Raw genomic sequence first — 22,778 nt, forward strand, 5'->3', positions numbered from 1 at the left:
CGGGCAGCCTGCTCGTAGCCATCCGCAATTCTGATTGGGTGGATGCCTCGGTCCAGCAGCTGCTCAGCTTCTTCCAACAAGGCCCCAGCCAGGACTGCAAGTGGCAGAGCAGAGCAGACCATCATCTAAGACATACATTCTAGTACAGCCTCACATGCTACCCTGAAATCACAGCATTCTAAAATTGGGCTGGATGTAATCCAGGGCTATTATTGAAGGGAGGAGACCCCCACCTTCTCAGTTTTGACCATAGTCAAGGTCCAACAGGCTGCCCCTTAAAGATGACTTAAATAAGAACTTAAGATGTGGAGGGAGGTACAGTGGTTTAAGGCACTCACTGTCAACACCAACTGCCCTGGAATTCACAGTAGGAAAACTGCCTCCCAAGAGTTGTATTCTGATCTCTGTCTGACCCTCCCCACAATGAATGTAAAATCAGGAAGATGCAGGCCTGAAGCTGGTCTTTGCTAGTTTGTAGATTCTTACCACTCCCATCCCTCATTGCTAGAAAGGAGAGAAACAGAGGTTCCTGAAACACATTTCTTTCCTTTTGTTTCTTCTTTGATTAAGACTAACAAATTGCAAATAACCTCCCTAAATGACCATTCACTACCCCCCCCACCTCTCCCCAAATCAGGGCTCTAGTATTTATATATCCCCTGAAAAGTTACCAGCATTTCAAACATCACACAAGTGCAGAAACTATGTGAAGCTTGCAAAACCACGGCTCTGCTAAAGCTGGAGGCAAATCATAGTCAGCTGCTGCAGACAGTACAAAGCAGCCCCATACATCCTCACACTCAGTGATTAAAATGAAACCACTTTCTCCAACGTAACCAAAATTCCAAAACTGTCACTACATAGGCCATAATGCAAGAACAACATTTTAAATGGAAAAGAGCAAACTGGGTTTCTGTGGCCAGGGACTTTGCTCAGTGAAGGAAGCCTGGCTTTTGGAAGGCTAATGAGTGTGTGTTCCCACCACCAACCCTCACCCTTTCCCTCTTAAGTGACAAAACTGAATTTAGTTCTGCTAATTTAAAACTGCTGTGCTCCAAGTATACCCTACAGCAGTGCTTGGGAAATTATGGCAATGCCAAGTGTTGAATAAGTGATTTTAAACTAGCTGCAGCAAATGTAACCCTGCATATGTTAATATATCTTCATTTCCTTTGATTTGTAAAGCAATTAAAAATCATGCTTATTTTTGTATATATGCACAAGCACACACGGGTGTGGAGAATTAGTGGAGAAATTAAGGCACACCCCCTACTTCTTTATTTTGGTATGAGAATCAGGGCATTCTCACAGTGTGATTCTACAACCTAAAATATGCCCCCTGTACAGTTAACTCAACGTTTGCAGCTTAAAAACCAAACAGATCAAAAGCACACAAGACAAGTGGCTGTCCCATTTCCCTGGCAACCCTCCCAGGCTCCTGTTTTTCCCCTCATCACTTACTTTTTGAAGTCTGGCCCACTTGTGCTATAATATAATATGTTCCCCAACTTCAGTCAGTCCCCCACTGTCCTCATGATGCAATGCAGAAACATTAGAGCTCCTGTGACACTTTTAAACAACAAATAAGTTAGAAAGGCTGTTTCGTTTCTTACCAACCACTCCCGTGGTCCCATCTCCAATTTCATCATCCTGGGATTTGGACAGTTCAACCATCAGCTTGGCAATCTGATGATCGACATCCATCATGCTTAGAATGGTGGCACCATCGTTTGTTACAGTCACATCGCCATCCTTATCAACCATCATCTTGTCCAGCCCTAAAAGACAAGAATTCAGAAGGAAGTTGAGCAAAATAAAGTGTATCAGTACTAGGAACTATAGGGGTCAGACCATCTCACTAGTTCCTACCACAAAACTCACTAACAACAAATAATCCAATACACATGAAATAAATATCCACCAGCTAACCCAACTCCACATGGGAAACAGTCTAAGCGTCTCAACCAGAGAAATGTGATCAACCACCACACATTAAACACAGTATTAACTCCAGATGCACAGGCTCACTCTGGAACATACTAATGACGTGAGGAAAAGCCTCTCATCAGAATTGTGAGCACACGGTAACAGAAGAGCCTGACACTCAACATCTTGGCTGTACCATCCACTGCATTTCTGAAGAGGCACCATGACTTCAAACCTTTATTAAAACTATCAATGGTTCTCTCACCGTTTGGTCCCAGTGACGTCCGCATTGTGTTTGCTACAGCTTTGGCAGCCATGATGTGAGACTAAATGGAACAGAAAAGCAAAGACCCAGTTACATGTCATTCCAACAGTCAAATGCACATAGTTTGTACTTGCAGGGGGAAAAAAAAGATTTGAGATGTAACTACTAAAATCTAGAAATGTCTACATCAACAGGGAGGGCTGACTAGAGCAGTATCATTCACAACTACAAGCTTCAGTGTCAAGTGAATTATGTCTCTTATGGGAAGGAGATAATGCTGTCACCATTCTGAACTCTGAGAACACAAAATCCAACTATAAACACTTAACATCTTCAGTTTACCAAGGTTTACTGTAGAGAAATATTGCACCACATTAACCCACACAGAAGTCACCCTTGCTGAAGTTCTTAGCAAACACTATTTTCAAAGGAAAGGTTTGAAGATGGTTAAGAATCTAGTGACAGTGACCCTATCAGGCATGGAACCTAGAGACTGCTCTCTTTTTAAGTGTTCTTGTCAGAAATCTTAGTAACAATAACAGACCAAAACTAGCAGTGAAGCTACCAGAGTAAGGGCTGGAACTGCAGCTCACCGATAGAGTGATTGCCTAGTATGCACAGGAGACGGGTCAATGGTTAAGAACATTTGCCGTTCTGGTTTCCAGCACCCACAACGAAGCTTTCAAAATTGGCCTATACTCCAGTTCCAGAGGATCTAATGCCCTCTTTTGGCCTCCACTGGCACCAAAATGCACACATATACATGAAGGGGTGGGTGCGCACATGCGCACACACACACAAAATCTAAGAAACCCCCTCCAAACCAAAAAGAACACACATATCTCATTATTTTGCAAACATGACTTCATGTTTAGTAGATAGCAAAGGTTTATAAATGACAAATGTTGTTTGGAAGTAATGTTCTTTATGATTTATTCTCAGTAAAGGTTTGGTATGTTTACCTGTTTTTATTTCCATCTAGACCCTGCCATGTAAAATCATAGGAGGAAAGTGTGACCTTCCCATATGGTCACAACACTTTCACCACTGTCTTTAGCTTTTTTGTCATTTTGGCTCCCTCACTCCCAGAAGCTCTATGAGATTGGGGCCAACTACATGCCCTTAAACAGAACAGAAGAACCTCAATATTCAAAGGGGTATCCAGAGCACGTGATACCTAACAATACTTATGCTACTTACACTCCCAGTAGGCCTGCAACCTCAGCCCCACTTTGGGAATGTAACTCCCAGCTCCCAGGCACACTGCCCTCCAGCTCCCAGCTCCCAGGCTCAGTGTCCTCCAGCTCCCAGGCACACTGCTCAGGTTCATTAGCTCTCATGACATTTTTGTGAACTTTCCCACAGACTTACTACTAAGACAGTAAAGGTCGGTCCAGGCCTGACAGGACCCTCCCTGCTTCTACACATGCCTGGCTCATTTCCTTCATGCTCTTCTGCCATCACCATCACCATCTTAACTCAGGTCAAAACCATCCTGCAGAAATCCAAAACCACATGCTTTCTACTTCTTGGTCGCTAGGCTAATTTCCTCATTTTCTAGTGACTCTAATGATTCTAAAGGTTTAAAGCCACCCTAGCCTTAATAGCAAGTCAACAGCCTTTTCTACAGAGCACTCCAGGCTTTCCCTGCGTCACCATGGTCTCTGATGGTTTCTCCAACTCATCTTCTGAACCCCAAGATGCAGACGGATAAACTTCTGTAAGCACAGAAATACTGGGCATTTTCAGAGCTGTGCAAGTACACGTTCATTAACTTCTCTTGTCATCAAGACAGGTGACAAAGCAGGTACATTTGGTCTTTGCAAACTCTGGTGCTCTTAAAATGCAACCTGAAAGTATGTATTGGTAACATAGTTTCTCAAGAGATCACAGGGAAATGTCTCTTGGGGTGCCCAAAGATACTGGACACCCAGACTTATTTTTGGTTGGCTAAACTGGTATGTACTAGCAGAGGCCAAAGAAACAGCCCAACACTACACACAGAACAGTCCTCCAACCCCAGAAGCTCTGGTTCAAATGCCAAGGAGAAGCTCACTGCTTTGGACCTAGCTTTGACTTGGTTGGAGGTGGCATTAAGTCATGACCTTTCTCTACCGTCGCTGTGAAATCTTTGGCAATTTCTCTATGACTCTGTCCCTAAAGTACCTAATTCTGTAAGCAGGAACCATCACGAGTGAGGACCACATGCAATAAATAGTCCAACTGGTTAACACAAACGGCTGGCACAACAGGACTGCTAACATGAGTTACACTGGTCAATTTTCTGTCTGTTGTAATTTTACGTTATCTGCACGTCTCCAGAAATAGGAAAAAAAAAAGTGTGTGTGTGTGTGTGTGTAAGCTGTCTTAGTCAGGGTTTCTATTCCTGCACAAAACATCATGACCAAGAAGCAGTTTGGGGAGGAAAGGGTTTATTCACCTTACACTTTCCACATTGCTGTTCATCACTGAAGGATGTCAGGACTGGAACTCAAGCAGGTCAGGAAGCAGGAGCTGATGCAGGGGCCATGGAGGGATGTTCTTTACTGGCTTGCTTCCCCTGGCTTGCTCAGCCTGCTCTCTTATAGAACCAAGACTACCAGCTCAGAGATGGCACCACCCACAAGGGGCCTTGCCCTCTTGATCACTAATTGAGAAAATGCCTTACAGCTGGATCTTGTGGAGGCATTTCCCCAACTGAAGCTCCTTTCTCTGTGATAACTCCAGCCCGTGTCAAGTTGACACAAAACTAGCCAGTACAGAAGTCAACACACACCGTGTACAAGCTGAAGGCAAAGAGAACCAAGCATCTTCCAGGCCTCAGTTGCTACGTCCACTTCTGCAGCCACTCCAGAACACCTGCCAGGTCTTTGGGGTGACAGAGAACTCCCCGAGAGATTTCCCTAACACCAGGTCAACCAGGGCACCTCAAACCTGGAGGCAGACTGGCACGATACAACTAAAATGGGCTCCCTCCTTCCTCTGAGCTTTTTGTGGCAACACCAGTGACTGTCACTCCTTTCTCCCCTGGGGAGCTAGCACGGGCTCTTGCGTGGCCTTTCTAATCCCTCTCCTTCTGTGAGACCTGCCTTCCCTCGGGATAACTTCTTTGTTTCCCCTATGGGAACTGTTCTCATTTGCGGCCAACTGTGCTCCATTGAAACTGTCCCCTTCCGTTCCAAAAGTCACCACGCGTTTTCCGGCCTAAGGGACCTTACGGTTCCTTTCCTACAAGCAGCCATTCGGTCTGTCCCGTGCACGTTTCTCACTAGTTTTCTCCCTTTCCGGGCCAGCCCAGCAACTAAGGGACAAGCGACTTTCGGAGGCACCGGCGCAGGCCTGCTCGCCCGCCCACCGGTCCGCCGAGCTGGGGGATGCGACCTCACCCGGCTCGGAAGCGGCGGACCGCTCTCCCTACCCCACCCTGGACACCCAGAGCGGGGATGTGTGACCCTAGAGCCCAGAGGGGCTCCCCGGCACCGGGGATTCTCGATCTTTCGGACCAGCACATGGCCGAGCGGCTCTCACGCAGGCGCACAAGCGCTCCGGCCCACTCCCTTCATCCCGCGGCCTCGCGTTCCGGGCCGTTACCTTGAGGGCCTCAAGCCCCATGAGACGGGACTTGCGATCTTGGTCCTTGATAATGAGAAAGGGGCGCCCATACTCATCGAAGGCGAGGGTCCCCACGGACGCCATGGTGGGCGAACGAGCGCTCCTCTAGTTACCGGCCGGGACCACTCGGGAAGAGAGAGACACACACGCCGCACCTCCTTCTCGCGAGAGGGCGCAGGATCCCGCGCGTGCGCAGTGCAGGCCGCGCGACTTACTTTTCAACAGTGACTTTTTTTACGCCGCAGAGTAGCTTCTGGACTCGGCCGCTGTTGGGAACGTCCGACTTCCATGAACCGAGGGGGGTGTTCCAAACCTAGAAGGCGACGTCTAGCACACAAATGCTAATACTAGACCTAATTCAGTCACTGATTCAAGGCTCTGAGCTTTCAAAGTTTTTGAATCCAGAGTTGCAGCGGGGAGCTGATTTTCCTTAAGACATTTTTATTTCCTTTGATTGCCACCCCGGCTCTAAGACGTTGGTAGATGCCACTTCCGGTCTCCCCGGAAGTTCCGCGCGATGGAGCCAGTAGGTGAGGTTTGGCCGGCATGGCGGTGGGCTCTCTCGTTGTCTGTGGCGCGGGCGCTGGTGGGGGGATCGGGAGCGCGTGGCTGCCGTGCTCTCTCCGCCCCGCGCCGGTCCTGGCTACCACAGTGCGGGCTGAGGGCTGCTGTCCGCACCTCCGTGCACACGACTAGGGCTGCTGGAATCCGCCCTGTCGTGGGCTCGCTGCTGCTTGGAAGTTATTGAGCCTGTGGCTTTGTTTTCTTTTCTGCAAAGATAATAATTAATAATAATAATAATAATAATAATAATAACAGCAGCAACAACAATAATAATGATAATGGCTACTTCACAAGGTTGCTGGACGTGCCTGGTGGTCAGCACGCAGTATTTGTCCTTAACTCCCCAGGTTACACAGATCCTTTCCCGTCCCGGCGGGTGTACTGCTAGGTGGAGACAAAGTAGCACAGGCTGGTGCTGAGAGTTCTTGTCCCCAGAGTTCTTGTCCCCAGCGCTTTGCTGTTACAAAGACCCCCGTAAGGGTAACTGCACGGCACGTCTGCCAGAAATCAAGATTCATTTTATAAGCTCGGATTTATTTGTTACGAATTTCCAGTCTCTCCACCCGTACCCCACAGAACAGAAACTGTCCCTGCTGTAGTGTCCGTTTTTATTAAGTACTCAATATCAGAGTGCATGTAACAGCACAGACCTGAAAACTAGCTACTGTCTTACAGGTGGTGATTTGTTAATCTTGCCTAACGTCTAGCTCTTTGTCTCTTAGACTCGGTGATGCTCTTTTGGGCTTTAAAAAATTCAGATGGTAGATTATGCAATCCGTTTTGCTTATTAATTTGAGAAGAATAGAAAAACTTCTAACAGTGTCCTCTGCATCTTATTTTTTGTCTGCAGTAACTCCTAGTATCAATAGCGGAGATGTAACGATAGCGGAGAGGTAAGGAAAGGACACAGATTAACATTATGTCAGGACAAGCCCCCCCACCCCCACCCCACCCCAGATAGAGTTTCTCTGTATAGCTCTGGCTGTCCACTCACTTTGTAGACCAGGCTGGCCTCAAACTCAGAAGTCCACCTGCCTCTGCCTCCCAAGTGCTGGGATTAAAGGTGTGTGCCAACACACTCGGCCAGGACAAGGTTTTTAAAGTTAACATAAACAAGGTTTCATTGTGACATTTTCATATATATATGTATATATATATATATATATATAGTCTATATATGTCTATATATGTCTCTCTCTCTCTCTCTCTCTATATATATATATATATATATATATATATATATATGTCATTGTACCTTGCCATTGACATATAAGTAACTGTCCCCACTATCCTCTCTCCTCCCACTCTTCCCACTCAACATAACACACTCGCAGGCAAACAAGATTCTGCATCTGAGAGAAAACATGATGGTTCTGAGCCATTATTAGTTTACAACTGAATAAAGCTCTGTGTGTATATATACCACACCATCTATTCCTCTGTTGGTGGACATCAAGCTGGGTTCAAGAAAGACTTCAAGGATAGCAGGGCAAGTAGAGGTGCTTGTTGCCAAGCTTGTGCTTGGTCTCTGGGTTCCACGTGGTGAAGGAGCAAGCAGACTCCCACATGGGTCCCAGACTGCCTTCCTGTCAGGCGTCTGCCCCGCTCCCGCTCTTCTCCTTGCATGCGCAGGCCGAGTTCCTCCTCTTCTCCTTGCATGCGCGGGCCGAGTTCCTCCTCTTCTCACTGTATGCATTTGCCCTCAGTTCAGATTCCTAGTTTCCTTCCTTTCTGCTGTATTCCTTCAGATGCTCATACATAGGCTGACACGTCTTTGCCTCAGTTGGTTCCTACAACTCAAAGGCCAGCTGGGAGACCCTGGAGACCAGGGCGTCATCATTGTCTACCTTCTGGCTTTGTGCATGTGCCTACAGAAGAGGCAGACCTTGGACCATCTGATTTGTGTTTCAGTCGTCGCCCAAATTGATACAGTGTGATCTGTCTATGACAGAAAGAATTCTTTTTTTTTTTTTTTAAAAGGATTTATTTATTATTGTACATAAAGTACACTGGTGTCAGATCTGATTACATGGTGGTTGTGAGCCACCATGTGGTTGCTGGGATTTGAACTCAGGACTTTTGGAAGAGCAGTCAGTGCTCTTACCCGCTGAGCCATCTTGCCAGCCCCCCAGAAAGAATTCTTATTTAAATAATAATACTTATATTCAGCTGTAAGGTTCTGATTAGGAGCAACATGGATGAATCCAGAGGATATCATTTTATTTTATTTATTTATGTATTTATTTATTTATTTTTTGGTTTTTCAAGACAGGGTTTCTCTATATAGCCCTGGCTGTCCTGGAACTCACTTTGTAGACCAGGCTGGCCTCGAACTCAGAAATCCGCTGGGATTAAAAGCATGCGCCACCACTCCCGGCAAGGATATCATTTTAAATGTAGTAAGTTGGTGAGAGACCACATACTGTATGTGTGTGCATGTATGTGCATATTTATGTATATATTTGCATGGTCCTTTGTGTGTGCAGGAGTTCCATATGTGTAGGAACAGTTTGATGTTTCCCATGTAGGCCACAGTTAGATGTAGATATTTCTGTTGTATTCCACTTAATTTTTTTGGGACGGTCACTCACCGACTTTGCCTGTTTTTGTGAGGCTGGCTCGACAGCCAGCCTCTGGGATCTGTCGTCACCTTCCAGTGCTGTGGTTGCGCCTGTCTTTTGCATGGGTGCTGGAAATCTGAACATCAAGCACTCTACCCACTGAGCCATCTCCCTGGCCTTTGCAAGCTAGTTGATATAAGTCTCCTTTGAAGACACTTTGTAAGTCTAAAGTTGAGGAAATAGAGACTAAACATAGTGTTTACTTAGGGTGGGTGGCAGAGGGTGGATGGGGAGAAGACAGCTGAAGGATAGAGGGGTTCTTGGGCAATAAAAATCTTCTGTAATTGACTGATGAGGCTTAACACACACCTATACTAAAACCCGTTGAATTGTACACATTAAATGGACAAATTGTATTTGTATTAATTCTGACCTAGTAAAGCCTAAAAACACTGGGTTTTCAAGCTGACGCTTTCTTTGTTCAGAGTATTAAAATGGGAAATTTTATGATTAAAACTTGCAATAATGGCTACTGAGATAACACATTAATTACTAGAGTCCTAGACACACTTAAGTCAGTACATTGGAAAGATCTTAATAATCTTTCTTTAGTATTGAAGAACTTTCCCAAATCAATCACTTTAATTTTGCCAGTGGGATTTAGAAGTCACTGTAGAAGTTTATACAGCATTCAGTGAACTTGTCCTTTAGAAAGGATTAGTGGGGATGGAGAGGTTGCTTAGGGGTTAAGAATACTTACTGTTCTTACAGAGGACTCAAGGTTGGTTCCCATCACCCAAGTCAGGCAGCCGCAGCCACCTGAGACTCCAGCTCCAGAGAATCTGGTACCCTTTTCTGGCCTCTGTGGGATCTCTCTCTCTCTCTCTCTCTCTCTCTCACAAACACACACACACACACACACTCATTCTCTTTGTCTCTGTCTCTGTCCACACACACACACACACACACACACACACACACACACACCATGAGTCAGTGTGAGAAGGGTTGCTGGGAAGGTGCAGCCTTGGCTTTCTAGTGTGTGTTCCAAGTGTTTCTGCTTTCTCCCAATGATGGCTCAAATCTAGGAATGCCTGAGGAAGAAAGGCAGGCGGGCCCTGTTCTCCCTATGAGGCTGGAAAAGGACAGTTCGAAGAGGAGCCGCTGGGGGTTCCTGGTTACCGGGGTTGTTGGTGGTGCACTGCTGACAGTGTATGCTGTGGCCACGCCATTCATCACCCCGGCCCTCCGGAAAGTTTGTTTGCCATTTGTGCCTGCAACTTCAAAGCAGGTTGAAAATGTTGTCAAGATGCTGCAACACAGAAGAGGGCCCCTGGTGGACATCGGCAGTGGTGATGGACGGATTGTGAGTTATCCTAAGACATGTTAAGGTTTGGAAGCAGAATTGTTAAACTTTATGCTTTAGTTTTTTTCATGAGGCTTCTGGAAAGATTTGCCAACTGTGACAGTTTGAAAAGTGTGTGTCTTATTTTGTGTTTGGCTAAACTGTCCTACTACCAGCATGTGTTCAGAGTCCATTTTTCTGTGATTGATTCCCCCCTTCTCCCCGGAGGAAAAGAATTCTGTAAACATGCCAGATAGAAAGGAGCAGTTAATTACTAATTATAAAATAGTCTATTAGGATTTTTGGTCCAGTAAAGGTGGCATGATCACAAGAAACATGCTGAATCGTGGAGTTTAATATCTTTATTCTTTTGCAGCTTAGATGCTTGCTTTGTTTCTCTGTATTGGTACGTGGGTGAGGAATGATTCCTGGGAGTTGGTAGAGAGTTAAGGAAGAAAAGCGAAGCCCTGCTTGACTAAAGATAGGAATTCAAAATGGGGATAACTGCATGTAGCTGTGGTCCCAGTACTTGGGAGGTGGAGGCAGGAGGATTATGACTTCAAGGCTAGCCTCTTCTATATACAGAATTTGGGTCACATGAGGCCCTGTCTAAAAGGAAACTCAGAATTTTAGTGGCTTCAACATGCTGTGATCCCAGTCTGAATCTCTGAGTAAAGAAAAGGTCATGCCTGGCAGGTGAGTTGTTCTCAGTGAGGCAGGCGGCCACGTCCTGATGAGCAGGAGTGGAGACAGTGGCGGAACTTGTGCTCTGGCAGCATGAGTGTACACACCAGCCAGACTGCAACACCTTCACTAGTCCTGTGGACACCGACCAGCTTGGTGGTGGAGACCTGAAATCCTGACACAGACACTGAAAAGGCTCTCCATGTAGCTTTAAAAACATTTCTTATACTGTGGCAAAATATTATGCACTATAATATTTACTGCCTTAGTCATTTTTAGCTCTGTGATAATAAATGATTCCTATGGTTCAGTTGTCTGACATTGGGCTGCTTTCACTGGGCTCGGGACGGGGCTTGTGACCACCTTCGCCTTCCAGGCCAGGTGGCTGACTGGCTTTGTCTTGTGCAGGTAGCCACAGCTGCTGGGAGCTCATGAGGCTACAGTTGTGGGGTATTATTTTTATTGCTTATTGTCTGTTGTTCACTTTCATTTCCCCCCCTGCTCTGCCAGCCACTGGTACAGAGATGTGCAGATTTTTAGCCACAGTTTGTTGCCACCTAGGGTTAGCTGAGCCAGAATCAGGGATGCATTTGTCCAACACAACCCTGAGTGTCCCTCTCCTGATACTCACGGTGAAATCTCTGAGAAAATGGAGAAAACTTTGGGTTGGCTGTTGTCCATGAATGATGGAACTTCAGATATAACATTTTTGCATGTTGTCTTCATCAAAGGGGGCAGTAGCCATTTTAAAGCCTGTATTACTTAACACGGAATAATGAGTTTCATTGTGAGACTTTGTCCGTGTACATCACGCACTTTACTCCTGTAACTCCACCCACTTCTCTTAGCTCCTGTCTTAGTTACGGCTCTATCACTGTGATAAGACACCATGACCAAGGCAACTTACAGAAGAGTTTGGGGAGGGGATACAGTTACAGAGGGCCATCTGTGGTGGGTAGTAGGCAGCAGGCAGTGACGGGAACAATAGCCAAGAGCTCCCATCTCAGTGACTTGCAAAAGGCAGGGAGGGAGCTAACTGGGAATGGCATGGGCTTTGGAAACCTCACAGCCTGCCCCAGTGATACACCTCCTCAAATAAGGCCATTCTTATGAATCCTTTTCAAACAGTTTCACCAACTGAGGACCAAGTATTTAACTATGGCCTATGGGAGCCATTCTCATGAAATCATTAAATCTACCATATTTCTGCTCTCCCTGATACCTTCCTGTTTCCCAATAGACCTCAAGAAGAACCTTTTAATAGGATGGTTTAGGGGTACAAGCCATAAATAGGGAACTCTCATACAAGATGACTTCTCTCTTTTGCTAACCCTCGCCTCTGTCAGGTGATTGCAGCTGCAAAGGAAGGCTTCCCAGCTGTGGGGTACGAACTGAATCCGTGGCTGGTTTGGTACTCCAGATACCGTGCCTGGAGGGCAGGCGTGCATGGCTCTGCCAAGTTTTATATTTCAGATCTATGGAAGGTATGTAACAGCTCTGGAGGATGGAGCTACAAAAGCTAGTAGACCTCATTCAGTTAGAATTAGGGTGACTGACAAAGCGGGTCAAGAGAAAACAGTCCAAATGAATATTTTGTCATAATAAAATGTATCTGTATTTTAAACTGATGGATTTACAGTAGGCTGTCCTTTAGTGCAGAAACTTCAGCTTTTGATAAAGTCATGTGAATGCTAAGAATTTATGACCGAATTAAAGCATTTTCATTTTTCTTATGAAATAATGAAATAGTTCATTTCACTTGGAAATCATAGGTTATTCTTGATAAATATTTGGCTTTTCTGTGTGTGTTGCATGTTAAGAGACAAAGATGGAAGATAGAGTGAAGAGTCTGTGGTAGCTTCTTGTCCTCATAAGTGCGAGGATTTTCTAAATATATTTGTATCTTCTTTTTTCCACAATATTTTTATTATTTGGGAATTTCACATCATGTACCCCCATCACACTCACCTCTCAGTCCTTCCAGGTCTGCCCTCCCCTTTTGTAACTTACCTCCCACACCCCCCCAAAAAAAGGAAAGAAAAAAACCCCATCAGTCCAATTTGTGTTGCCTGTATATTCACTGGAGCATGGTTACACCACCAGTGGTCGGCCTCTTTAAAAAATCTGAGTCTTTTCTGACCCTCACCTCCACCAGAACCCCTCAGTTGTGGAGAGTTACGCTTCAGTATCTTATATCTGTACTCTTGAATAACACCACAGACTGTATATTGTGTTAGGAAAGCTTCACAAAGTGCTTTTTCTTAAATAAGAATTTGCCACTTGTACCACCATCCTCGGCAGCTATGACAGCACACTTGGACTTTGTATTGTTTTCAGGCTCTATATAACTGAATGTCTCCATAGAGTAAATAGGACTTTTATTGGGCAATAAGAGTTTTGGCTGGCAAAGCCCTTTTAACCCATTTTTCAACTGCCATAGAAACCATTTCATTGTACTTTGGATGAACTGTTAGGGAAGAGGATGATGCCGCAGTGTGACGCTGGTGGCTTAGGGTGTTTGACCAGGAGCAGGGCAGAGTCCTGTCCTGAAGGAGTCCCCGTGAGGATGAGATGTATCCCAGGATGCATCTGGAAAGCTGATGCATTGACTGGTGTGTGTCAAAGTACGTGTGGCACAGTGTTCTTCTTGCTGTGCCTCTGGTGGCTGTTCTCTCGGGGACTGAAAACCTGCCCTCTTGCAGCATGGGCTCCTGTGAGACACAATGCATGGCTTAGAATTAACCTTTGTTTCCATCTCGTTCAGGTCACCTTCGCACAGTACTCCAATGTCGTCATTTTTGGTGTGCCCCAGATGGTGAGTCTGTACCCCTTTCTCTGTGACCTGCTTGTTGCTGGCACAACCTGCTTGTTGCTGGCATGACCAGCTGCATGCAACACATCACCTCTTTTCAAACACAGGCAGTGGTGGCTTCCCAGTGACTTTGAGGGAACACTGGATTTCAGTTCATTGGTTTAATGAAATACTTACAGACCTTCAAAGTTTAATCTTTAAGGATTCAGCCACATTTTAAAACTTAGTTTCAGAGAAAAAACATCTCAATGATCTCCCAAAACCTTACCAGTTTGAAAACTGCCTCATGAGGTTCTAGCAGTGAGTGTCATCGGTCGGTGATTCTCACAGCTCTCACTCGCACCCCACAGCAATCCCTTGGGGAGTTAATGGGATGCTCCTTTGAATTGATCATTCCTCCAATTTTGCTGGAAGATAATTTTCAGGGTGGATGAGCATTGAATGGTTTCAATTTCCTCCAATTTGCAGATTTGCTAAAGAACTGAGTATTCAACTTTGATTAGGTATGTTCAAAGTGAAAATACCACACTATTGTACTGAAAATGGGCCTCGCTCGCCCTTGCAGAGATGTTCAGGGTAGGGTGCTTCATGTCACTTCTGGCTTAGACACCAGAGATAGCAACCCTTTTTTACTTCTCAGAGTTGTAATTGTAGCCATAATAATCTTGGCAGAATTAGATGTTTGCTGAAATGGCGCTATATAACTGATATGGTTTTTAATTAAAAAAGGAAATTTAGTTTTTGTTGTTTTAGTTTGGTATCTTTGCCTTAGACTTTTGTTGTTGCTTTTTGAGCTAGACTGTCTCTGTGTAGCCTGGCTGGCTTCCACTTGCAGCAGTTGTCCTGCCTCCCACGTGTGGAGACGGTGGGTGTGTGCCACCAGGCCCAGCTATGCTCCGGCCTTTATAAATAGTGTTTAACTGCTTGAGAGATGTCTCCCCACCTTGGAACTTTCAGTGTAATGGTGCAGTCTTGGCTTTGTACAAGCCAGAAATGGCACTATTACAAAAGTGGCTGTATTTATGTGACTGTTACTGTACCTGAGGATAACTGTTGTAAAAGTGAAGACAGGCGTGAGGTCTTGGTCCCTGGTCCTTTAAAAACTTGCTTGGGTCAGGCCTGGGCTCACACCTGCAGTCCCAGCACCAGGGAAGAGGGTTATTGTGAGTTTGAGGCCAGCCTGGGTTGCAGAGTGAGGCCTGTCTCAACTCCCACAGCCCACAGATAAACATAATGGGGAATCATAGACTGGATAGGGATTTGTGATGGTGATTACTACTTTTCTTTTCTTTTTTTTCTTTTTTTTTTTTTTTGGTTTATTTTGGTTTCTCTGTGTAGCCTTGGCTGTCCTGGTACTCACTCTGTAGACCAGGCTGACCTCGAACTTAGAAATTTGCCTGCCTCTGCCTCCCAAGTGCTGGGATTAAAGGTGTGCGCCACCACGCCTGGCTGTGATTGCTACTTATAATGCTCAGCCTTTTCCTTCTAAGATGTAATGCTTAGCATATTGGATGTAGGCTCCGAAGCCTTGCTGCCTTGTCCCAGCTGGGGGCAGCAGTGGCCTTTGTGATGCTGGGTGGAGGCCGCTCTGCTGCCTGAGTCGGGCTGGTTTGCACATTATGTCGGGCTGTTTCCTCAGGAGCAGCGGTAGTCTTGTTAGTTCAAAAAATACATTTGCAATTATTGCTTCTTCTCCTGCATACAGACGACTCTCAACCAAGTAATTTCAGCAGTGTTTCCCTCTCAGGAAGGGAGGAGCAGTGGGAATTCACAGAGCATTCCTGTTCCTTAGAAAGAGATTCGGCCAGCCTGTGTTCTCCACGTGGTGGGTTGGTGAGGGGCACAGAAAGCTCATTAGGCTTTTGTTGAGCTGGAAGCCCGAGTTTCATGTGTGGATCCCCCACTTTCAACCCACATCAAACTTTATTCAAGTAGAAGTAGTGAGGGGCAGGAGAGAATGCTGGCTGGGAAGTTGGAGACCAGCTTTGCCCTCTCCTAGCTGTGAGGCCCCGGGAAAGTGCTTACTGTGTATAAGGGTGCTGTTAACTGGGAAAAAGCTTACTGTGTATAAGGGTGCTGTTAACCTGGAAAGTGCTTACATTGTGTAAGGATGCTGTTAACCGGGAAAGTGCTTACTGTGTGTAAGGATGCTGCTAACTGGGAAAGAGCTTACTGTGTGTAAGGGTGCTGTTAACCCGGAAAGTGCTTACTGTGTGTAAGGATGCTGTTAACCGCATCCCATTCTCTTGAGCACTGGTCAGTACTCCTGTAACCCAGCATGCCATGGGATAGCCGATGCACTCAGTGATGGGCACCTGGAGAGTCAGGAGAGTCCTGGGGAAGGTAGAGGAACAACTGGCATGGTAAACCTGCAGCCCTGCCTTTGATGCCAGCTGGGTTATTCCTAGTGGCACACTGCGTTTATATTGGATGGTAAGTGCCATTTGGACCTGCTGAACACTACGAAGCATACGCTTATGACCCAAGAGGTTCTTTTCAAAATGCAGAACAAGTTGGTTGGGCCTTTGTTTAAAACCCTCTGTGAGGCTGGAGATGTAGTTTGGGTGGTGGAGTGTGTGCCTAGTGTGCATGAAGCCCCGGGTTTAGTCCCTAGCACTACAGAAAACAGATGTGCTGGCGCATGCCTGTAATCCCAACATGTGGGAGGTAGAGACACAGGGTTAGAAGGAAGTTCAAGGTACTCCTTGGCTACATAGTGTGTTTGAGGTCAGCATGGAGTACACAAGACTGTCTCTCAAATACCCCACCCCCAAAACCAAAACCCTCTGTGACTTCTTGTTATCTTAGGGAAAATGTCCAAACCTGCTCTGCTGAGTGACTCACACTGGCATGAAGTGGCCCCTGCCCACTTGTGACCTTGTCGTAGCCATTTTTCTACTAGTTCTCTGCACAGGCATTCATCTTGTCAGTCTCTGGACTCGGCTGTGCTTCTCTCCATTCCTGTTGCCCTCAGGCCCACTCTGCACTGGGCCTAGTTAGTGAACGCCTGCCCCTTTCTCTGTGAAGCTGTTCATAGTGGTCTTTGTATAAAAAAAGTCTTTTGTTTTATTTATTTATATGAGGATACTGTAGCTGTCTTCAGACACACCAGAAGATGTCATCAGATCCCATTACAGGAAGGAGCCACCCAAGGCCTGTTGAGCTTTGTCTCAGAAGTGAGGCATAACCCACCAAGGCTTCAGGGTATGATCCTGGTAAAGATGGCCCCAGTATTGGAGCCAAGTGGAAGAGGAAGGAGGCTATCAGGTCACATGTCACATTGTCAGCCATAGGCCTGCCTTATGCCTTTAGCTGAAGAATGATTAGAATATGATGAGTTTGTGTCACTTTGAAACCCATAATTGTATGAATAATTTTGAATTCTATTAGGTAGGCATAACACATCGATGCTTCTCTTTGTGTGTGATATCAGGACAGATTTGATGCATATTTATGTGTAATTTAGTCAGTTAATTTCTTGTGATTGAAATAGCTTCTTTCATTTTTAGGTTTATCTTGACTTAGCACATGACAGTCACTCTGAAATAAAAGAAACTATAAAAGAGAAAAGAATAGTAATGTGAATACGTTTACAATTATCTTTTTATGAACAAAATTACCATAAGAAAGATGATATTTTGAAAAATGCATGTTGTCTCATCTTTTGTGTATTTAATTTTTCCCTCAAGGAATAATTTCTTTTTTTAAAATCTTTGCCGGCCACTAGAAGAATAGAAATCTTCTCTCCTTAATGAGATTTAGCCTCTTGTTATCAAGTCTAATGATGCATTAGAATTTTGGCTTATTCTGTTCATATCATGGAGTTTTTTCCAAGCCATTTTTATAAGATGTTAGTCAAGAATAAAACCTTCAGGAGAGCCCTGTTGGTCTCTCTGTCTTGCTGTAGTTACTTTTAGAGGGAGTAGTTTTTGCTTAGCTCTTCATTTCTCAGTATCATTTTTCATTACAGGGAACCAGGAATCCTTGAGAATTGCTGATGTAGGGTTGCAGAAAGGAAGGTACAAAAGCTAGGAGCCAGTGTTTGAGCCAAGACGTAAGGAAGTACTCAAAGTATTGAATGGGGTTGTTTCCAAAGGCTGAGAAGCTAGATGCCAGGGATGCCCCGTGGGCAGACTTGGGCAGGTCGTACATTAGGATAGGCAAGGCCAGCATTGAGTTGTGAGTCACTGAGTGAGCCATTAGGACATGGGCATTCCTGTTTGCCATAGACAGATGTTACAGGCAGGGAGACAGAGGGACACAAGAATGGAAATCTCTTCCTTGCAACAGAATACTAACTATCCACCTAGAGGACAGATGGAGGATTAACCTCTTATCACTTTGAGTCTTTATGGTAAAAACTGAATTCAGTCGGAATCCTCAGTAGCTGCTACTTCCAGGGCAGAGATGACCTTAAAGGTGCTTCCAGTGGTCCACAGCGGGTCCCTAGGGGTAAAGGGAAGGCAGCAAGTAGGTTATGGAGATACAAGATTCACCTTGATGGACCATCAGGGCAGAAGGGCCTCCTGGGTCAGTTCACAGGCTTGTAGCAAGGCCATTGCCAGAGACTCACACGCCATGCACTGAGCCATCAGGAATAAATATTGGGAAGCTGAGGTGAAGGTCATTTGGGCCATTGTCATGGAAGACAAAGAAAGATAGGAACTGTTCCAGGTCAGAAGGGACTGAAGTGGGTGTGTAGCTGAGCGTTAGAGCCCCCCCCCCCCGGACTGGCATGTACCACAAGACAAAACATACAAAAACAAATAAAAAGGAGACCAACAAACTGGTATGGCTAAGCAAGAGCCTTACTCACTGCTGGCTCCTTCTTGGGTGGTGCAGGACACTACTGGATTGATATGGGGTTACTGAGAGTCGAGTGGCATGCTTCCTGAGGTGATCCTCACAGGGACTGTGGAGGAACAGGATTATTGTGTAAAGAGGCAGAGTTCAGGGAGCCAGAGCACTGTGGTGTGCAGCAAGGCAGCGGTAGAACTTTGCCCAGGGTAGACAGCACCCAAGTCCTTTCTCGGGATCTGCAGCTGTCTACAATTTCACACGCTCTCAAAATAGTTGAAAGTAGAAAGTGAAACAGACAATTTTAGAAGATGAAGGTGTTAGTACATTTTTTACAAATACAGATAATTTTAAATAGTTGCTAATTTGTTGATGTCATTAAAATGTCAATACTTTCAGCAAATATTAAAAGCACTTTGTTGGTAGGTTGGGTGATAAAATTAATAGAAAATTGATATAACCTATATTCAGAAATTCACTGTTATGGATGTAGAGGTAGCTTAGTGGGAGAGGGGTGCCAAGCACGTGTGAGGTCCTGGCTGCACTTTGTAGAACTAACTTCAACCAGAGAGGACATGCGCCATCAGCATGTTATAAACATTGTAAAGTTATTTCTAATTGGTAGGATGTGTATACTTTTTCATGATCTGATTAAACAATATTCCATAGACTGTAAATGTCGATGCTACAGTATACTGTTACTTGTTGAGGAAAAAAAAATCCAGCTATAGTAATTCTAAGATCATGCCAGTTATATGGTATATCCCACTATAAAGATGTGAAAAAGTGTAGGAAAATATGTTTTAAACACATGCTATGTTGGAGTGCTTAAGTAGGTAAGTCATTTAAAATAGTATTTTAATTGCCACATCATGATTTTTGTCAGAAAAGCAAGAATTTACGACATGTATCTGCTGAGATAGGTTATTTTATGATGGGTGCTAGAAAATGTCCCTGTGACTGCCAGTAACATGTCTTCACGTGTTAATGGATTGCTTGATAAGTGTCTGTGCCTGCGGTGAGATGTTTTGTCATATGTCCAGGGCCTTTGAAGTGCAGAAAGGCATTTTGAAGTCTTCTCTGTCAGTTTTGAGGGAACCTAATGGCTGTCCCTCTCTACAGATGCCACAGCTGGAGAAGAAGCTTGAGTTTGAACTTGAGGACGGAGCTCGAGTCATTGCCTGTCGGTTCCCATTCCCACACTGGACTCCAGATCACACCACTGGAGAGGGCATCGACACCGTGTGGGCCTATGACATGAGTGCTTGTAGAGGGCGGGGAAAGATGGCCAGATCAGGAGCGGGTCGGCCAGAAGAACCTCTCGGAGACAGCCTGGCAGCCGGCCTCCGTATCCGAGACACAGAGCAAGCTCCTTGGCGTCGAGTGACAAGTCACTGCTGCTCACCTTCCCATCTTGAGAAAAGGAACAGAACTCAGAGAACCATTTAAGTTTAAACCCTGCTGCTTTTTAAAGGGCAGTTTCACACAGCCTGAGTTGGCCTTGCATTTGCTGAGGGTGATGACCTGGAACTTCTGATCCTTCCACTTCTACCTCCCCAGTAAAAGTTTCTCCCAGTGGGACATGCTGGACAGGGTGCATGCAGATATAAGTGAGTGACAGTCTGTGGGTGAGTCAGCAGCATGGTTTAATGGCTCCGGTGAGAGGACGGGCACGTAGGCAAACATCTGCGGTTTCCTGTGCTTTTGTTCAGGACTGAGTTTCTGTAGTTTGTAGCTAAATTAAATTTCTAAAGAGAGTGACATTTAGATTTTATAATCCTGACAAGGAGTGTTTTACCCTAAAGCTGGTGGCTTACTCTACTTCATTGAGTATGTACATTTTCAATTGTGTGTAAATGAACTATGTAACATGCACATGCTTTAACTTTGGGGAAGTTGTGGTAAATTGCACATGGCTCTAAGTGGCAGCGTTGTGTATTTTAGTATCATTGTGGTACTACAATCTAAGTGGTAATATCTCAGAGCTGAGGAGGCTTTTCGGGAACATCCGTGGCTCAGGGAGAAGGGAGAAGGTTTAACAGTGAGTGACTGAGCTCTGACTGCGATCTGTGTAGCAGTCAGTAAGGGTGAATAGGGAGTGAGCTTTGGAATCTGAGCTTGAGTTCCTGTTCCCTGCAGGAGGTCTTGGACAGTGACTTCCTGTCTCTGAGCCTTGGTGTCTGCCACCAGGACAGTGACATGCTGGACATGGGTCTGGGGAAGGACAGTGACATGCTGGACATGGGTCTGGGGATCAGCTTTTAAACCTAACCGCACAGTCTATGCTCTGCCAACAGTGTCTATGCTTTAGACACTGTGGGAAAGGCTATGCAGGGAAGTCTCAAATTATTTCTGCGAGTTACTTCTCTTATTTTATGAGAACAGCCATTTATTTAACATTTCTCACTTACAAGAAAAGACTGATTTAGATAGAAGACAAGTTAGGGAAACCCTTTGAGTGTGGGTAGACAGGCTTCATAGGTCTGAAAAGTGAAGACTGAATGGTGGCAGCTCAGCTCATCTGCTCTGTCAGAGAACAGATGGAGCTCCCCTCCCACATGTGGGACCTAAATCCCACAGGTCCTAATGGGACTTTAAAGGTAAAAGATGGCTGAATATTTAGCTAAACTGATGAAAACAGGAACATTTGATATTTTCCTTGTAAGCAAGGACCAACTGGGGACACATGCATTTCATCAGTCATTCATGACACGTGATGTCTTTTGAGGCTCTGCCGGTTCGTGGTGAGAAGACATCATGGTCCCTGGCACTTGTGTAGAGTGTAGAAACAGCTCTCTGAAGAACCAGAAGCTTTGTATGTCTGTGAGGAGCACATGGAAGGTGTGGGCATGAAATCATTTGTCAGCTGCTGCTCCCCTGAGCTCTCCTGACCTCAGGCTTTCCTGGGAAGGCAGTTCTGTGTGGCTCTCACCTCCTGCTCTAGCTGCTGCTGTGACATTCCAGACACACTGAGAGGGGTCAGCCCTGCTCCTTGCCATATGTATGTGGTGAGGAGATGTAGGGTCTTTGGGGCCTTGGAGATATTTCACAGATTTTTATATATGTTTCTGATGGGTTTGTAAAGGCATCAAACTGTTGTCGTTTATAACTTACCTTTACCCCCTTTTCTATGGTGAGAATCAATGGGTGTTCAGCCCTGTGATTTCAGATCCATAGAAGTGTACTGACCAGCTTCTTCGAGGTCGTGAACTATTCTTTAAGGTGCTGCCTTGTTAAGTAAACAGTGCGACAAGGAACTGTACCGGGAGATATGGCTTCTCTTCTCTGTCTAGTTTGAATTTTTATCAGTTACGTTAAGGACACTGATCGAGTTTGTTCAGGAGAGCTACTATGATGTCAGAAATAGGGTTCATGTCTAAACAGATAGGGGTCAGGGACCAGTGAAAACTTGGTAAAATTCAAAGCTAAGGAAGCTAAAAGCTCTTGGGAGAGCCCTTGCCTGGCATGTGCGAGGCCCAGTGGCACCCCGACTCTTACATGTTTTGGTCCAAGGGGTCCTGGCTAATGAGCCTGAGCTCCTCAGTGTGCTCCTCCACCCCTGAGGTTAGGCTGTGCTTTGGAGTGTTGAGGATCCTGGGACAGATGTAGACAAGGAGTCCAAACTCAGTAAGAAATGTGCTCCATGAAGTCTCCTGACGTAGTCACCTGCAGTTAGGCTTGCCCTGCACCAGAGTCTCTTCCTGTAGACGGAAAGCAGAAGCTGGACGGCCACTTGGTGGGGATGTTGCAGAAGCAATCTTTGCAGCATGTGTGAGTTACAAGACAAACCAAAGTGATGGTTTTGTTTTGTTTCCCACTCTTCGTAGGGCCTCCTGAATCATTCAAACAGACCTCTAAGGTCAATAGAAGGTGGTGCATAACTCTGACAAAAACCTCTCATCCCCACAAACGCAAACAAAGTGGTCGCAGTCTTGGGGTGCTGATGAATGAAGTTCAGTTATACCAGAATAACCATGAACTGTGAAGCCCAGGAATGCTGGGCTCTAAACTTTTAGGAAGTGGATTACTACAATGGGCAAAAGCTCATTTAAAAAACATTTTCACAGCCGGGCGTGGTGGCGCACACCTTTAATCCCAGCACTCGGGAGGCAGAGGCAGGCGGATTTCTGAGTTCGAGGCCAGCCTGGTCTACAAAGTGAGTTCCAGGACAGCCAGGACTATACAGAGAAACCCTATCTTGAAAAATAAAAA

The 22,778-nt window shown here is 45.4% G+C and overlaps 2 protein-coding genes across 7 annotated transcripts in view; one reads left to right on the forward strand and one right to left on the reverse strand.

Moving 5' to 3' along the window:
• Positions 1-5,975, reverse strand: part of Cct5 (chaperonin containing TCP1 subunit 5) — a 9,088-nt gene extending 3,113 nt beyond the window's left edge. The window contains exons 1-4 of the mRNA XM_029543933.1: positions 5,783-5,975; positions 2,192-2,252; positions 1,614-1,778; positions 9-94 (exon numbers count right to left, since the gene is read on the reverse strand). Of these exons, the coding sequence (XP_029399793.1) occupies positions 9-94; positions 1,614-1,778; positions 2,192-2,252; positions 5,783-5,887 (417 nt within the window). The 5' untranslated portion in view covers positions 5,888-5,975. The remainder of the gene's footprint in view (positions 1-8; positions 95-1,613; positions 1,779-2,191; positions 2,253-5,782) is intronic.
• Positions 5,976-6,301: 326 nt separating this feature from the next.
• Atpsckmt (ATP synthase c subunit lysine N-methyltransferase) lies at positions 6,302-20,323 on the forward strand. 6 transcript variants are annotated; one of them, XM_029544151.1, is made up of 6 exons: positions 6,304-6,333; positions 7,218-7,260; positions 10,017-10,294; positions 12,304-12,441; positions 13,722-13,772; positions 19,689-20,323. In XM_029544151.1, exons 3-6 carry the CDS (start codon positions 10,019-10,021, stop codon positions 20,013-20,015), a joined length of 792 nt encoding a protein of 263 aa, XP_029400011.1. In that variant the 5' UTR covers positions 6,304-6,333; positions 7,218-7,260; positions 10,017-10,018; the 3' UTR covers positions 20,016-20,323. The 6 variants fall into 6 exon arrangements, with proteins under 6 accessions (XP_021064435.1, XP_029400011.1, XP_029400013.1 ...); XM_029544153.1 differs by lacking the exon at positions 6,304-6,333 and adding an exon at positions 9,025-9,147 and having other exon boundaries at positions 6,345-7,260; XM_029544152.1 differs by lacking the exon at positions 6,304-6,333 and adding an exon at positions 6,345-6,681.
• Positions 20,324-22,778: the final 2,455 nt, after the last annotated feature.

Source organism: Mus pahari, chromosome 11, assembly GCF_900095145.1.
Source record: "Mus pahari chromosome 11, PAHARI_EIJ_v1.1, whole genome shotgun sequence".
Classification (NCBI taxonomy): domain Eukaryota; kingdom Metazoa; phylum Chordata; class Mammalia; order Rodentia; family Muridae; genus Mus; species Mus pahari.

Excerpts from the sequence above, each read along its gene's own strand:
- Atpsckmt (XM_021208776.1), top strand. Across the intron at positions 12,442-13,721 it reads ATATTTCAGATCTATGGAAG|GTCACCTTCGCACAGTACTC; the intron begins GTATGTAACAGC and ends CATCTCGTTCAG. Across the intron at positions 13,773-19,688 it reads TTTTTGGTGTGCCCCAGATG|ATGCCACAGCTGGAGAAGAA; the intron begins GTGAGTCTGTAC and ends CCCTCTCTACAG.